The sequence below is a fragment of the Mobula birostris genome, chromosome 10 (genome assembly GCF_030028105.1).
Source record: "Mobula birostris isolate sMobBir1 chromosome 10, sMobBir1.hap1, whole genome shotgun sequence".
NCBI lineage: Eukaryota > Metazoa > Chordata > Chondrichthyes > Myliobatiformes > Myliobatidae > Mobula > Mobula birostris.
In genome coordinates, this window is record NC_092379.1 from 108,842,309 (window position 1) to 108,859,423 (window position 17,115).

The 17,115-nt window shown below is 39.4% G+C and overlaps 1 protein-coding gene across 3 annotated transcripts in view; it reads right to left on the reverse strand.

Annotated features, from left to right (window-relative positions):
- Positions 1 to 1,191: 1,191 nt before the first annotated feature.
- Positions 1,192 to 17,115, reverse strand: part of LOC140204241 (heat shock factor protein 1-like) — a 47,684-nt gene continuing 31,760 nt past the window's right edge. The window contains exons 7-13 of one of the 3 annotated variants that reach the window (XM_072270787.1): positions 11,425 to 11,530; positions 10,274 to 10,380; positions 8,482 to 8,646; positions 7,940 to 8,045; positions 6,291 to 6,356; positions 4,312 to 4,381; positions 1,192 to 4,058 (exon numbers count right to left, since the gene is read on the reverse strand). In XM_072270787.1, the coding sequence (XP_072126888.1) occupies positions 3,904 to 4,058; positions 4,312 to 4,381; positions 6,291 to 6,356; positions 7,940 to 8,045; positions 8,482 to 8,646; positions 10,274 to 10,380; positions 11,425 to 11,530 (775 nt within the window). In that variant the 3' untranslated portion in view covers positions 1,192 to 3,903. The remainder of the gene's footprint in view (positions 4,059 to 4,311; positions 4,382 to 6,290; positions 6,357 to 7,939; positions 8,046 to 8,481; positions 8,647 to 10,273; positions 10,381 to 11,424; positions 11,531 to 17,115) is intronic. The other 2 variants (XM_072270788.1, XM_072270789.1) reach the window with 2 other exon arrangements.

The following is a 17,115-nucleotide window of genomic DNA, read 5'->3' on the forward strand; positions in this document are numbered from 1 at the left end:
TGAAAATTGCACCCACCCTGGAAATCCTCTCTTCTCCCCCTTGCATTGGGCAGAAGACAGAAAAGCCAGAAAGCACACACCACCATTCTCAAGGACAGTTTGCATCCCACTGTTACAAGATTATTGAACAGGACTCTTTAGCTCAAAATCTAACTTCTTAAGACCTTGCATCCTGTTATCCGCCTGCATTGCACTTTGTGCTGTAACACTTTAATCTACATTCTGTTATTCTTTTACCTCAATGTGCTGTGGTCCTGAATCCATCTGTATGAACAGTCTGCAAGACAGATGCTTCACCGTCCCTCAATAAACCAATTTAGCGATTCCCTTTATGCCTTAACCATATCCATGCAACAAAGTGAAGTTTTCAAAGGTAAATGTAAAAGGTGAAGTAATTTCTTTGGAAACGAGATAAACTTTTTCCCCCTAGCCTACAGAGTGTGGGCAACAATATTACGGTTATGAGCAATTAAGAAATCATGTACATGTTCCTTTGCTTAGGCTTATAGTCTTCTGAGGTTGAAGAGATCTTTACCATTTTTAACTTTAACTTGACTCAATTTCAGATTACCAAAATCTACTAGAAGCTTAAAAATTGCTAAATTACACATCCCAGAGTGGCCCCCATTTGCAACAGAGAAAGTAATGGACTTTTCCCGTTTTCTCTCATTCATGGAATTGTTTGGCCATTTTAATTTCTCTGACTCATAAGAGTAAAGTTCCTCCAGACCACTCTCTCAGAATGTCTTATCTCAATGAGAGCACCAGAGAGATCTAGGTTTTGAGTTCTTCATTTTTCTCTTTTGTTTGTCGCCAAAGATCAAAACAGTTGTGCTTCCTACTTTGTTGTTGAATACCAATGGTTACTATATTTTGACCATTGCATTCCCTTATCATGCTTTACTGCATGAAGTGAAGGCAGCACAGTTCTTTAATAAAATCAAGTGTGGTGTAAGCAATTACGGAAACATTCAAAATAGTTGGCAAGCTGATCATGCAGTATGAATAGCCTTTAGAATCATAGGTTCATATGGCATGCTAAGAGATTATTCAGCCCATCAAGTGCATATCAGCTCTATGTAGGAGGGGTATTGATAAGTTTGTGGCCTAAGGTAGGAGGAGTCAATTTTAGAAAACCTAGCACATTTATTTTTCAACATAGTCCGCTCCTACATTTACACACTTAGTTCAGCGGTCGTGGAGCATACAGATCTTGGACCTCCAGAAAGTGTCCTCAGCAGGGGTGATTGATAAGTTCATGGCCTGCGGTAGAAGGAGATGAGTTATACAGCTCTCATTACATGCACATGCAGTTCAACTCTTTCAGTAATTATGCAGAAAGTTTGAAGTTGATAACTCATCTCCTTCTACCTTTGGCCATGAACTTATCAATCACCCCTGAAAGTGATCCGTATGCGCCACGACCACTGGACTAAGTGTGTAAATGTAGGAGGGGACTACGTTGAAAAATAAATGTGCTAGGTTTTCTAAAATTCACGCCTTCTACCTTAGGCCACAAACTTATCAATCACCCCTCATATAGCAATCCACTCAATCCAATTTCCTGATTCTCCCCATACTGTGCAAACGCTTTTTTCCTCAAGAACTGGCCCAATTCTCCTCTTTGAGCCTTAATTGTCTCTGTTGCGCAGGTTAACAGGAAAAGTTAGATCATAAAACTTGCTGCATAAAGAAACCTTTTCCCATGTTCTCAACCATCACACTAATCCATGTTCCCTAGATTCCAACCATCCTCTAATTGGGCCTACTTCCTCCACTTACCCAATCTATACATGACCTTGCACACTCCCTTCAGATCACCTTGTAATCTCTGCTCCAACTCCTTCTGTCTAATCTTACAGCTGGAAAACCTCAATGTGAGAAATATTCTAATAATTCTTTAATAAAGGAAGGTGGCCAGAAATGGATGTCACACTCCAGTTGTGACCATACCAGTGCTTCCAACCGGTTCGCCATAACGTCCTTGCTTTTTGCATTCTATGTTTCTATTAAGACGCCTGTATCGCATATTCTTTACTAATTGTTTTCTCGATCTGTCCTACTAGTTAAGGATTTATATACATACACTCAGTTCCATCTTTTCCTACACACCTTTTAAGTCCAGTGTCATTTAGTCTATATTGCCTGTTCTATGAAGTACTGAATGAATCACTGTATACGTCCCTATACAGTTAATCTGCCCATTTAGCATATCCACGTCAACTTCTTGGGTGATATTGTAAAATGGCAGCTACCTGTACAAAGTGACAACTTTTAAGTTGTCGTGCTGCATTATCTTGCTTTAGTGAAACTTAGCACCTGCAGATTACTCTTCCCAACCTGCAAGCTCTACTGACAATAGATCTTCCATTAGGCCTGTTCATAGCTTCTTAAAAACCTAGCAGTAAACAGTTGGGAGAGACAGAAGATCTCTAGAATGTGGCCTGGGCCTTTCAGCTGCTGATCATTCGTCAATGATTCCTGCTGGAAACTCAAGAGTAATGCCAATACATGTGAAACCTATTCAAGCACCTTACAGGAGAGGATGGCAAGACAAATTAAAAGTCAAGCCTAAGAACTGCAAATTAAAAATTCAATTATAAAAGATGTTGTCACATTTAATTCTATGTAATGCAAATAAGAAGTGTGTGCATCCGTTAATACCCATTCAAAGCTAACCAGAATAATCGGAATTTTTAAACTGGATGGATGTGGTTCAACCTCCAGACCAAATGTAAATAAGAAGAAATTATGTAACAATTGGAAATCCAAAATGGAACTGCACTGTGATTTGTGTGGAGGAACCAGAGAAATGCAGGTAAAGATGCTACAATAAAATGTGGAGCTAACTAATGGACCTGCATTTTGCAATTTACTTCCAAAAATTGCTCAGAATTCAACACAATAAAGGAAACATCAACAGCATACTTGTCAGCATCAGAGGGGGCAATATTTTGTTTAGAACTTGTATACCAAACATGCGACTGATGCTGACCAATTTTCTGGTTAGACATTGCATTTTTCTTTTAATTCTCTAATTCCATTGACCATTCTGTAGCAATCACTTTTCATGCAAAATATACTCTGCTACTAAAAAAAATCCTTGGTGTCTTAAGTTATGCAAAAAAGAAAATAAAGGCCAGAAACTGTGCAAATTAACCTCTTCTGGAAATTACAGGTGAACAGACCAGATCAAAAGCAGGACTGAAGAGTAAATGACTAAATAATAAAATGTCCAAGGCTTGTTATATTAATGGACTGTGCAGAGACAACTTCTGTGAGGCTCTTGTTGCATTCAGCTGATGCACAATATTAATAATCACACAACTGTACTCAGCAGCAAACCCATGTAAGATGTCTATTCAAAACCAGTAGTGCTAATGGAACATAAGGAAAGCCTAATGATAACCAAGCCATATACTGTCTTCCCCTCTCCTGAATGACTCTCCAGTGAAACAGCTTTGAATTAGCGGGCTATTGGCAATGTGCAGTTAATCAGACTTTCAGTTCATCAGTACCTTGGCTTATGTAGTGATATCTTGACTCAAGTACTTTACGTGAGAGATGGAAATGTTATACAAAGAGGCCAATATATTGGCCCAAAGTAGACCTGTCCATTTAATTACACAGCAGTCTCTTTTCTAATTACGTTAGCTTATGTCAAAAAAAGAAAAGAAATGCAAGATCAGATTTAGGATATTGGCTTGTAAATAATTTTGCTCACTAGTCTAATTTGAGTAAGCCCAAGCTAAAGGAAAGCACTGTGCCTAGAAATCCACTGCACATTAATGAGAAAATTCTACTTTACAGCAGTAATGCAATGTTCTACTGTTTGAAAAGAATACACCCATCTCAGCAAAAGCTGGGTGCCACTTAGTTATAGATTATCTTGGATCCTTGGTTTCAAGTGTCACTGTCGAAAATAGAGATTTCGCTGGGGAAAAATGTGGCATCACTAGCCTCTTCTGCCAGTTCCAGTAAGGTTGGCAACATATCGGTCTCATCTGCAGCCTCCTTTGAGAAAGGCAGGGTATTGCTATCTTGACTTTCAGTTTGACCTGAAAACAAGAGTAAGAGAGAAGGAAGATTTACAAAGCAGATAAGCAAATGACTAAATTATTCAAAACAATCTTATGCTATCAGCTCCACAGAAACAAATGACCCTGGTGCATCCAGATACTTTCCGAAGTTCCAACTGAGTAGCAATTTCACTCCCATTTCTGCAAAGCCAATAAAGTTTTTTTCCTATATTCCTCCATGATTAGTTCAGTAATTCTAAGATTTATTACAAAATAAACAAGAACAACTTACCTTCTTTGATGTGCAATTCCGTATAATCTTGTTCCTCTTGTGCATTACTATCTTTTTGTCCACTTGCCCTCTGCAAGAACATGTTCAGCAATAATTAGCTGTAACTCTTAATTTTAATGAGGTAAGAATGAAGAATATTAACTACATAATTGTTTGCTAGAAAAATTGTGTACCCTTTCCTGTACCTAATGACACTTACTCTACTTGTGAATGGTAATTTTTTTTATTCTAGAAACAGTAAGACCAAATTTTCCAACTACCAACCTAAAGTTGCAAAACCAACAGCAGCATTCCAACTGCCATGCTGTTCAGAAAATAAGCCTGGTCCAAGTGCAGAGATGTCTCTCTAACTTCCAATCAAAAGTTAACTATTTTCAAAAGGCACACTTTTACACAGCTGCATATTCTTTGACAGCAGTTGAACATCTCAAACATTCACTGGGGCAAACTGCAACACAAATTAAAATATAAAACAAAACTATTTAAAAAGGTCAAGGATGGGTTAAGTCAGTCAACCATGAAAATGAGCACAAGGATTACCATGCACACCATTAATTCCACGGTCACTGCACGCACCAGTGCTCCCAGCACTGTTAACTGACTGCTGGATGCCCAACACAATTAATGTAAAAAACTACTGAAACTTAGCCCGAACCTCCTAAAGGGATGGTCCGCTGTGACTGCCTGTGGTACCAAGATCACTCAAAACGTGGTGCCATGGAAGATTCAACCATGGCTAATTGTGGGAATCTGAAATGCTGCCTCGCAGTGGAACAGACAGGTAGGCAAGATGTCCTGTGGCATCCTGTCCAGTGCCAAGCTCAGTGGGCAGTGGTACTGACAGCTTCAGGGATATGCCAGTCTGTAGCTTCAAGGACCTACAACCCAGTATAACGTTTATTGATCTCACTCAAGTGGCTTAAATGGTGCTGCTGCATCTTTAAATACCTCGCTCACAACTCAGTTAGGTACAGGGCTTCTTCTTACCTAACAACAATCTGATCACAAAGGATTCGCATTATAATCATATGCTTCATCTCCTTTTCATACACTTCATACCATTATTAGTCTTGTACTCACGTCAACACACACACACACACACACACACACAAACAGCCCAACAGCAGGTAGGAGGAATTAAGTAACTGCTCCGAGGCTGGTCGTTATGGTAAAGGAAATTTGTGAAAGTACTTTTCTCTATCTTTACAACTACTTCCTCCTCCATCCCACTCCTTTTCAGCAACTTGTCGTACTCTGGACCGTGTGCAATTACTCTCCAACTCATGTTGAATGGTAGAAGGAAGCCCCACCAGCCTACCTATGTTAGGTAAAAACAGTTTGTGCACGAGCATTTAACTCACCAAAAAAAGCACTTGTGCATCATCCACACCACGCTCTACTGACTACTGATACTTCAATCAAACGGGAAACTCAAACGACCAGTATCAGAGGAAGTAAATCAGTGACTAACCTGGATATTATTGAATTCCTTCTCAATGGCCCAGGTGTGGGTACTGTCCAAGACATTGAAGCATACTTAGCTGTACAGGGTTAAGAGAAGCTGTCAACTAGAGCATGGAGCTCCAAAGTAGCAAAGCTGGCTTGAAATATGTATTACACACTGACTGGATACACCATCTGCACCGACTGAATGATACCTGCAGCTGTTAGCCTCTTTGTTGTCTGGTGTACTTCCTACTAGAATTGTGCCCTTACAGTGCAAAAGTCAGATTGGTTGTTTACCACTCCTTGACTGGCCTTCAGATAGGTGCCAGAAAACCTAGTTTCAGTCCCAAAACGGTTCTCAAAATTGGTACGAGTTTCCATGAAAAGAAAATATGTCCAAGCTACAAAAATGTACAAAACATGCAAGAATGTGGCTAAAGGGCAACAATCTGCTCTCCCTTGACTTTTTTGCAACCAGCTGGAAAAAAAAGGCCGGCTACATATAATGATATCATTTGCCATGAGCTAAGTACCTTGCTGGTGTCCACTCCTACTTCAGGAAATGTTGTTACTAATCCTCCAACTGATGGGTTGTAGAGCTGAGAAAAAAGAAGCAATCAAAAGTGTAACTAATTTACTAAAGGCACACTCCACTCTACCTATTGTGGCCTAATGCCTCCAGTGGTCCTTGTCTAAAAAGTGGATCATATAACCTGAGTGCTTTAAGGGTAAACCATGTATTAGGCTTCCTAGAATTTAGTGCTTCTACTCGATTACTCTAGAATAGGTTATTTAAAATGCTATTAATTAAATAAAATGCACTTACTTTCTAAAAGACAAAGATTGATTTTAATTCAGTTCATTGGGCAAAAGCAAAGACAACTAATTAACTTCTCCTCAGACTCTGCAAATTCTCTGTCATAAAATGGCCTTGTGCAACAAACTGACAAATTTGCTGAGATGTTAAAAATTCCAAAGCGACTTTGATGAAAAGACTTCAAAATTAAGAAGAAAAAGTCCATTCTAAAGAACACTCAATATGTAAGTCACCCATAGCCCCAAACAAAAACAAATTCTTTTCACTTGATGAATAAGCATAGGACTGTCAAATTATCAAAAACTAATGACATTTCAATGCAAGGTTGGTGCCAGTGGTTACATTCCCTTCTCAAAGCAGATATTAAATCCTTCATTGGCTCCATGTGCTCTCTGTGTAAGAAATTGCACTTTATCTTGCAAATGCATTTTTTCTCCCTATTTGCCTGTCATTCCAAAAACATACTTATTGAAAGAGAATTAAATCTAAAATTTTGCCAGTTTTCTATTTTATTCCCTCTTGCTAGAAAGTGCTGACTCCTGGGGAGATGCGGTATCACAAGTGTAGTTAACTGTATCTCTAACGTTGTGACTGTCACCATAAGAAACAGGCCAGTTGAGTACAGGCTGCATGGTCTAACAAAGACGATCATATCCAATTTGGACCTCATCCACTTTCCAGCAAAGGTCAAATGATAATGATCAGCAATGGGAGTCCAAGCTGAAACCATTTCCTCTCTGCAATTAAACCCAAGTTGCAGAAACCAACTTTAGTGACCAACTGCTAACAGTAGGGAGAACGTCTAACTGAGCAGGTGGTCAGCATATCTGAAACTAGCAGAGATGTATGATTTCTTTGCACAACATCAGATCCAGAAGGACCATAACAAGGGCCTATTCATGAACTCTACAAAGGGAATGCAAAAAATTCCAATAAAACCCCCTCTGAGACAAACGTGCTTTTTCTAGTGGGAGGGATGCATGAAACGTTCTCATAGGAAAGCCATACTTAGTACAACTTTGAGTTGACATGAAATAACACACATTCCTATATTCTCTGGTGCTGTCCACAAGTTCTCCCTATGATCACGTAAATGCTACTGGGTGCTCCTATTTCTTCCCACACGCCAGTATTTACAACTTGATCAGATGGGTGGCCGTTATATATAGCCGAGAGTTAAGGGAGCTGGAGAATCTGAGGTGTGGAAAAGAACATGCTTCAGTGTAGTATCAGTATAAATGGATGGTTGATGGTTGGTGTGGACTTGATGGATATATTCCATGTCATATATTACTACGACTCAATGGCTATACAGATCTAGACTTCACATTGCACTTTGCAAAGATAAAATCAATTTCAACTCACATCTTTGAGTAAATCCAAATTAATGTTTAGTCGATTGTTGCTGAGTGAAGAATGCATCTGAGCCAAACTGTTGTCAATCATATCCAAATGATCAATTATTTCACCCCTACAATAAAACAGAGTTAAGTGATCAATTCGGAGACCAGTTCTAGCCATTAATTAATGGTTTCTGAATCCCAGAAAAAGATCCACAATTGACTTATTAAAGAGATATTCTTAAAACCTTGCACATTTCCAATTTCAAAATCACAGTAATGCCACTAAACGGGAGATTACTTAGCATTGCAGTGCAATGCATCTTTACTCTGTTTCTTGTGTTTTATTCACTAATGGATCCCCTGCATTTGATGTGGGTGTGGGGGGAAAACTTTCCACCATGCATTTCCCAGCAGGAGGGTTTTTGTCCTATCATGTGTGTGATCTTTAATCAATACATTACCAAATAGCTACCACTCCTCTTAAAGCTATACATATTTGAAAGGAATGGAGGAAGATTAACCAATCATCAATTTCTTCAGGTTAATCTTCAAGCAAAACCTCACCGGTCAGAATTCTCTTCTGTGGTCATTTGACAGTGTTCATCCAGAAGTGAGTCATACAGGTCATGTGATGTAAATGGTGATGTCACTGTGCTGGAAGTGGCAACCAGGTTGTCTGTATCTGTACTGAACAGTGTTTCGGCAGTTCTCTGCTTTCCATTCTCAAAACTGTAGATAAAGTGGACAGTGATAATTAAAGCACATGACGATGTAATAACTCCAAGAATCAACACTATACACATGTTCATTTCTTTACGAAACCAGAAATGGCAGGCATCAGTTATGAAGAAATGCAGCAATGCCTTTTGCTGGAACAAAGGTTATGTGATCCAGTCTAATTGTTCTAATCTTAGTGATTAGTGAAAGAGAGAAAATTATTTGCGGGCAAAGATACAAGTTCACCAAAAGACATGTTAGTTTTCAATACTTCTCACAATTTTACAAACACTGTTTGGATTTATGTCCAGATTTAAACTTAGCTCCACAAACCAAAAATTACCACAGCAGCCAAAGTGAAACGACAGAACAGGACATTTATTTTAAACTAGATAATAAGCATATGGAGCTTGCTGCTTGTATATCACTCCAAACAGAGAAACCAAGCAACATTGAAATACTCAAAGAGTTATAATGTTTAATGTAGCTTCTTTCTGGAAGCATATTGTGTCAAGGCAATCTTAACCACTGGAAAGGCAGCTCCTGGCTGGGAGTGAGGGGATCCCATCCGGATGGATGGAGGTTAGCAGTCTAACAGGTACCAGACAAATCCGGTTCAGAGAAAGTCAAAGGTCAAGCCACTGATTTTCCACTAGAAGGTAACAAAAGGACAGTTCAACGTGATTCCCTTCTCCATTCATCGCTTCCCACTAATCTCCCTCCAGGTGCTTATCCCTGCAAGTGACCTAAATGCTATACCAGCCTGTACACCCCTTCCCTCAGCTCCACTCAGGATCCCAAACAGTCCTTCCAGGTGAGGCAACACTTCACTTGGGAACCTGCTGGGCTCGTCTGTTGTATGTGGTGCTCCCAATGCGGCCTCCTCTACATTGGTGAGACCAGGCGTAAATTGGGAACCACTTCATTAAACACCTCCACACCATCCACCAAAAGTGGGACTTCTTTCCATTGCAATTCCAATTCCCAATCTGACATGTTGGTTGGTCCACGGCTTCCTCCTGTGTCAAGATAAGGCCACCCTCAGGGTGGAGGAACACCTTATATCCCTGTCTAGGTAGCCTCCAACCAGATGGCATGAATATTGATTTCTCCTTTGACTGAACAAATCCCCCTCTCCTTTCTCTATTCCCCACTCTGACCTTTTATTTCTTCTCATCTGCCTATTACTTCCCCCTGAGTCCACTCCTCCTTCGCTTTCCCCTATGGTCCACTCTCCTCTCCCATCAGATTCCTACTTCTCCAGCCCTTTACCTTTCCCACCCACCTGGGCTTCACCCATCACCTTCCAGCTAGCCTCTTTCCCCTCCCCCCCCCCAACTTTTAAATTCTGGCATCTTTCCCCTTCCTTCTCAATCATGAAGAAGGGTCACAGCCTGAAACGTTTTTCTGTTTATTCATTTCCATAGATGCTGCCTGACTGCTGAGTTCCTCCAGCATGTTCTGCGTGTGCTGCAGTTGAACATTTAGCCAGGGAACCGTTTCCAGAGGTTTGTGATTCTGAAAGACCTGTCCAAGATGACTATTACAAAGGTGAGGCTGCTCTTCAACAGTAAAAAAAAACTCACAGATTTGTTTTTAAACATAGGGGAAAAGTGTTGAATCTGACAAAGGCTCCTACCTATACTGTTCTTCAGAAGATTGATCTGGACTTCCAATCAAATGTGTGATTTCAGAGATGATAACGCCTCCAGAATAAACACTGCTTTTCTCACAGGTTTCACATTTCTGAACATATTAAACGAAGTATGTTAATCTCTTCATTCCATACAGGTCACCTGACTTACTCCAAGCCATAAACCCACAGTACTAATATTCAGACTTGCTCAACCACCAGAATTGCCAACTGCCCATTTTTGATGGGAAACCATCCATCCCTATGGAAATACAAAGCAGTATGCTTCAGTGCTACATTTGATTATTAATTCACTTTTTATTCCCAATTGAAAAGGTTTCTTTACTATTCACAGCGAGTTCATCTTTGCATTTTCCTTCTTCCTCACAGTTTTTCCCCTTCTACCCTTAACTTCTCAGTCTACACTATTCCTTACTGGTATATGGGAAGGGGGGGTGTTGTTGGGAGAGAAAGCACAAACTTGGAGTAAGAACAAAAAGTCAGCTCTTCAGCATGTCATGTACAGAATAGGCAATGGGACCAAAGACTCTACTAATGGCAATTAACCTGTTGCAGCCATTGTGTGAACAGCGAGTACAGCCTGTGAGACAGGCTGAAACAGAACAAGAAAATTGTTGTAGGATGATGCATGATGATTAAATATTTTAGGAACCAATGTTCTTTGCATTAAAGATGGCCAGCAGGGCAAATAAGTATTGATGTATTATTCTTGTGTGACAAAAAAACGTTTACATAACAGGGAGTGATTTATTCAGCCAGAGTGGTCTTTTTAAAAAAACGTTTTGCTTCTAAGCACACAGAACAGACCTAGCTCTCATTCCTTTCTTTCAGGAATTTTTTTTTTGTTATTGTACCGTTTGATTCTTACAGGAAAATTAATTACAGCTGAAAAATCAGACTGCTGGTAAATATCACAGCTTACATTTTCAATCTTTTTGCATAAAACAAATTCTGATCTTTAGCAAAAAGCTCAAAATTGGGAGAAATTCTTCAACTGCCTCAGTTTCCTGTACAATTGCTAGTGTTTTAAAACCCAGCATTAACATAATTTCACCTCAACTTACTGACTTCATTTCTCTACATAGGTCCAGCTGTTTCATCTCAGTTTCTTAACAAAGAAATTAATTTTGACCTACCGGAATACCATGTACAGCTGTGCCATCCTGACTAGAATCCATAGTGATGGGCCGACTATACTTGGCATAGGACTGAGGCAATCCAGAAGTACCAATCATTAGGGGCCTAAAGGAATGACATGCAACAAATATGATATAGGACAAAATTTTCAATAAAATGAATTACATAAACACTATCAAAATTATTTAATCATTAGAAAACACTGATGATATCCTATTTCTAGAATATAGAACTGAAAAATGCATTAATTCCTTTGCACAACTGCAAAATAAGTACTGCACCTTGAAACCCAGAGCAGAACAACATTGTTCCTATTTCTGGGAATCTTATTATTCACTGAGAAATTCAAACTGCTGACTTCTTGGTGGTGTTTTCACTTGCAACAACACCCGTGTTTCTAACACTGAATTCTCCCAAATGACCTCAACGGTACTGCCTCATTCAGAATTTGTCACCACTGTGATTTTTACTCTCATTGATATGGAAAATGCCTTCATTTAAGTTTTTACTAGTCCTATTCAGCCTAAAACTATGTTACAGAATGAACCAAAGCACAAAGACATTGTTCATCCTGACTGAGATCACTGCAAGGATGAACAATGTGTCCTTGTGCTCTCAAACACAGCCTTTGTGTGTGCCTGGACTAACTTGCCCACAGAGGTCAGGATCACAGTCACACCTAGCTTCCTAGCCTAAGGAGCTTTGCAAGCAGTGGTTCCCAAACTCCTCCTCTTTTTTTCGTAATTTTTTAAAATTGAAATTCAGCATCATACAAATATTTCCATAAGATGTATTTCAGATACTGTATGTATATATCATATATTCATGTTTGCCACAAATCTCCACATAGTATTATCTGAGGTATACACTTACAGAAAAGAAAGAACTAACAAAAGGAAAACTATGTACAAGGGAGTGCTTTTTTTTAACAACATAATCATTGATTTGTGAGAATAAAATCAGGCCTATGGGGTGTTATATAGTTAAACCATTTTTCCCCAGTATGAATTAAATTGTTCCAATTTATGACTGACAGATGCTGTTATGTTCTCCATTTTGTAAATGTCCATTGTAATTTCCATCCATGCGTTTGAAGTTGGGCTCTCCTGTGATAACCATTTCCTGGTAAGAGTCTTTTTACCAGGCACCAGTATATTCATTAAATAATTATCTCTTTTCAACCATTCTTGAGGTATATACCCAAAATATATGGTCTTACTTTCTAAGGGTATTTCACATTTAAAAATGTCTTGCAGAGCATTGTGTATCCCACTCCAATAGTCTTTGATAACAAGGCAATCCCAGAAAATATGGTAATGGTTTGCATTTTGATTTCCACAATATCTCCAGCAAACAGGGAGGTTACTATCATAATGGATTTCTGAGAGGGTGTAATAAAATATCTTAGCAGGTTTTTCCACCCGAACTCCCTCCATTTCTGTGAACTGGTACACTTCCATTGATACCTCCATATTATTGTCCAGTCTTCCTCAGATATTATTATCCCTCCTTCCTTCTCCCATTTTGTTCTAATGTATGAAGTCGAATGTGTTTTAAGATTTGACAAACCCTTATCCACGCTTGAAATGATTCTACTACCATTATCTGAATTATATGCTTTTCTAAACAGTTCTATCAAACATGTACTTGCCTCGGTTACATTTTTCACCCTCCTATTAACACAATGTCCCATCTGTAAATACCGATAAAAATCTTATTTTTCTAATAGGTGTTTCTCTTTAAGCATTTCAAAACTGAACAGTGTTCTTTCTTTCAATATACTGCATAGAGCTGCTAATCCTTTAGCTGTCCAGTCCTTAAATCTAGCATTCAGTTTATTCAGCATAAAATCCAAGTCATATGCACACCATTTAAGTATTACAATATTCCCCTCTAGTTTATATTCTTTTATAATAGTTTTCTATATTTTTTAAAGAGTCCTTTTCACTCATGGGTTATCAATAGTATTTATATAACTTTGTAGGTTGTTATCAGCCAAAATTGCCTGTATGGGGATGGAAGGTATCTTCTCCTCAATGTTTTTCCATTGAGCGTCATATGATGGGTTGCACCAGCATATCACAGCTCTCATCTGTGCTGCAAAATAATAATCTCGAAGAGAAGATAGGCCCCATCCCCCCTTTTCCTTGGCTAATTGCAAAGTTTTGGGGTGAACTCTAGGCCTTTTACTTTGCCATATATATATATACACACACCTTGATAACATTTTGTGCCATTCATTGAATTGATTTTGGTTAATCTCTATTGGTAGGGTTGAAAGAGATATAATAATCTGGGCAATATATTCATTTTAATGGATTCAATCCTTGAACTGAGAAAGGGATTAGATTCCATCTTGTTATGTCTTCCTTAATTTTTTTATATATAGGCAAATAATTGCATTCTGATAGTTTTGCCAAATCTTTTGGCATGATGATGCCCAAATATTTGACGGACTCTGTTTGCCATGCCCAAGGATATCTACTTTCAATTTCTCTTGGTGGGCTATAGTTATATGAAAGTAGTTGGGTTTTATCTATGTTAATCTTGTATCCTGATAATTGACCATATTGTTCAAAGGATTGCATCAATTTACAAACGTTTGTAGGTAAAGAGTATGTTGGTTGCCCTAGATAGATCAAAATGTCATCCGTGTAACAGTCCAATTTATGCTCTGTCCCGTTAATAGTAATTCCCCTGATATCTTCATTTTGTCTGATGTATTGAGCTAGTGGTTCCAGATATAATGCGAAGAGTAGTGGTGACCATGCACAACCCTGTCTCGAGCCCCTTTCTAGGGTAAAACTATTTAATAAATATCCATTGATTTTAAGCCTAGCAGTGGGATTGTCATATACTGCCTGTATAGTTTTAATAATTGTGTCATATAAAGCGAATCTATGTAAAACTCTGTAAAGAAAATTCCAATTAACTGAATCAAATGTCTTTTCAGCATCCACACTTATCACTATTGCTTTAATTTTATTTTTTTGTATATGATCCATAATATGTAGTGTCCTTCATATAAGGACTTGATGCTTCAATGCCAATTTACCATAGAGATTGAAACATCAAGTCCTAGTAGCTCTACTGTAGTGTCCTTCGTATATTGTCTTGTGTTTGGCATTGTTGTATAAAACCTATCTGATCATTATGTATCAGTGAGGGTAGAAACTTTTAATTGTTTGGCCATAATGGAGGTAAATAATTGATAATCTACATTAAAAACAGATATTGGTCTAAATGACCCACATTCCATTTTATCCTTGCCTCCTTTCGGTATAACTGAGATTATCGCCTCCTTCCAGCTGGGTGGCGTTTGCGCCTTTTTTAGAGCTCAGTTCAGTGTGGGGAGCAAAACAGGAATTAACTCATTTTTAAATTCTTTATACCACTCTGCCGTATAACCATCTGATCTCAAACTCTTTCTCATTTCACAATGAGCTGCTTGCTGTTGCACTGTGGAGGTCATCCAAACTGTATCTCAAGAGCAGAACTCATCTATTCTTCTTTAAACCCAACAGAAGAAGCAAAGCATGAGGATCTGCTTGCATTGCAGGCTTCTCCAAAACATTAGATATTCATAGGTTAAATTTTGTACTTTTAACCTTCTGTCTGCCTCAGAGGGTTGCCATGATTACCTCGTACAAGAACGTTCTAATTTTCACCAGCCTATTCAAGGTCTACTGAATTCCTGAGAGACATAACGTAAAGATTTTTACTCCTCGTGTATGTGAAGAATCTAAGAAATAAAGTCAATTTAATTCAACTGTTTTGTTTCTTCTCCACATGAATTTCATGAAATTATGTTTTACTCCACATCTCAGATGTTTTAAATTACAAACAGGAAAAAATCTACAGATGCTGGAAATCCAAGCAACACACACAAAATGCTGAAGGAACTCAGCATTTATGGAAAAGAGTACAGTCGAAGTTCCGGACCAAGACCCTTCAGCAGGTCTGGAGAAAAAAAATGTTAGACCTCTACTGAGTTCCTCCAGCATTTTGTGTGTGTTACTCAGATGTTTGGATAGTGATTTTTGAATTCTGTAGGGATAGATTTCTGTTACCCAAGCTGATGTAACAGGGAGATGCCTATATTATGTTCCCTTAAGAGCTGCTTGAAACACTAAATGCTGGTAGCTTTGAAAATTGGTAATGGAGAAACAGAATAGCATACTGTTGCAATGAATTCAAGCATGATTTTATGAATTTTAATAACTTGATAGCTAGGGGACTTTCATAAACTGCATTTGGGTGAAAATCAATGCTGTTTTAACACATTTCACCTCAACTCTCTCTCCTTAGATGTCCCTACCCAATCATAGAAGCCATTTCAGCCAACTCAATTCATGGTAGGTGACATTGTGAAACAATTGAGGTTACTGGATATAGCAAAGGCGGAAGGGCCAGACAACCATCCATCTGTAGCACTGAAGACCTGCACTCATGTACAGTTCCACTCTGGCATCTTCCCAACAAAAGCAGGTCAGAGTTGGGGTACCTTTCTGAAAACCCAAAATCTGTCAACTATCTCTTAAGAAACTCAACACCATCCAGGGCAAAGCAGCCCACTTTTGCCTAGGCTTATAAGCATGTCCCAAGCTGGGAACCTCCAAAACCAAGAGCACCCAAGGGCTTTGTGTGATGGGAACACCACTACCTGCATGATTTCCTCCAAGACACACATCTTCCTGAAATCTTCCTGATGGCATGAACATCGACTTCTCTAACTTCCACTAATGCCCCACCTCCCCCTCGTACCCCATCTGTAACTTTTTTATACATTCTTTCTCTCACTCTCCTTTTTCTCCCTCTGTCCCTCTTAATATACCCCTTGCCCATCCTCTGGGTCCCCCCCCTTGTCTTTCTTCCCGGACCTCCTGTCCCATGATCCTCTCGTATCCCTTTTACCAATCACCTGTCCAGCTCTTGGCTCCATCCCTCCCCCTCCTGTCTTCTCCTATCATTTTGGATCTCCCCCTCCCCCTCCAACTTTCAAATCCCTTACTCACTCTTCCTTCAGTTAGTCCTGACGAAGGGTCTCGGCCTGAAACGTCGACTGCACCTCTTCCTAGAGATGCTGCCTGGCCTTCACCAGCAACTTTGATGTGTGTTGCTTGAATTTCCAGCATCTGCAGAATTCCTGTTGTTTCCTGAAATATATCTGCATTCTATCACTGTTGCTGGGCACAAATTAAGGATCTCCCTTCCCATCAGCCTATGGGTGCACCTTCAGCACAAGGACTACAACGGTTCAAGAGTGCAGTTCACTGACACCTTCACAAAGGGAAATAAGTGCAGCCATTTTGGACTTTCCACTGATTACGAGATCCCAAGAGATCAATTTTAAAAATTGTGTAACATTCTCAGACACGGCAAAGCATTGGGACTGGATGGTGTGGACCCCAAGGTCCTGAAGGAACATTTTGAGCAGCTGTGTAGAGTTCTCCAGTGCATTTTCAATCTGAGTCTCAGCCTGGAGAGGGACTCGACTGTGTGGAAAACATCATGCGTGATCCAGTACCCAAGAAGGGCCAATCGAATGTCTTGAATGACTTACCGTCCAGTTACCCTAACCTCACACATAATTAAGGCCCTAGAGAGGCTAGTCCTGGCTCACTTCCAACCCCTGGTCAGAAATGCCCTCAATCCCCTGCAGTTTGCCTACCAGGAGCACATTAGAGTCG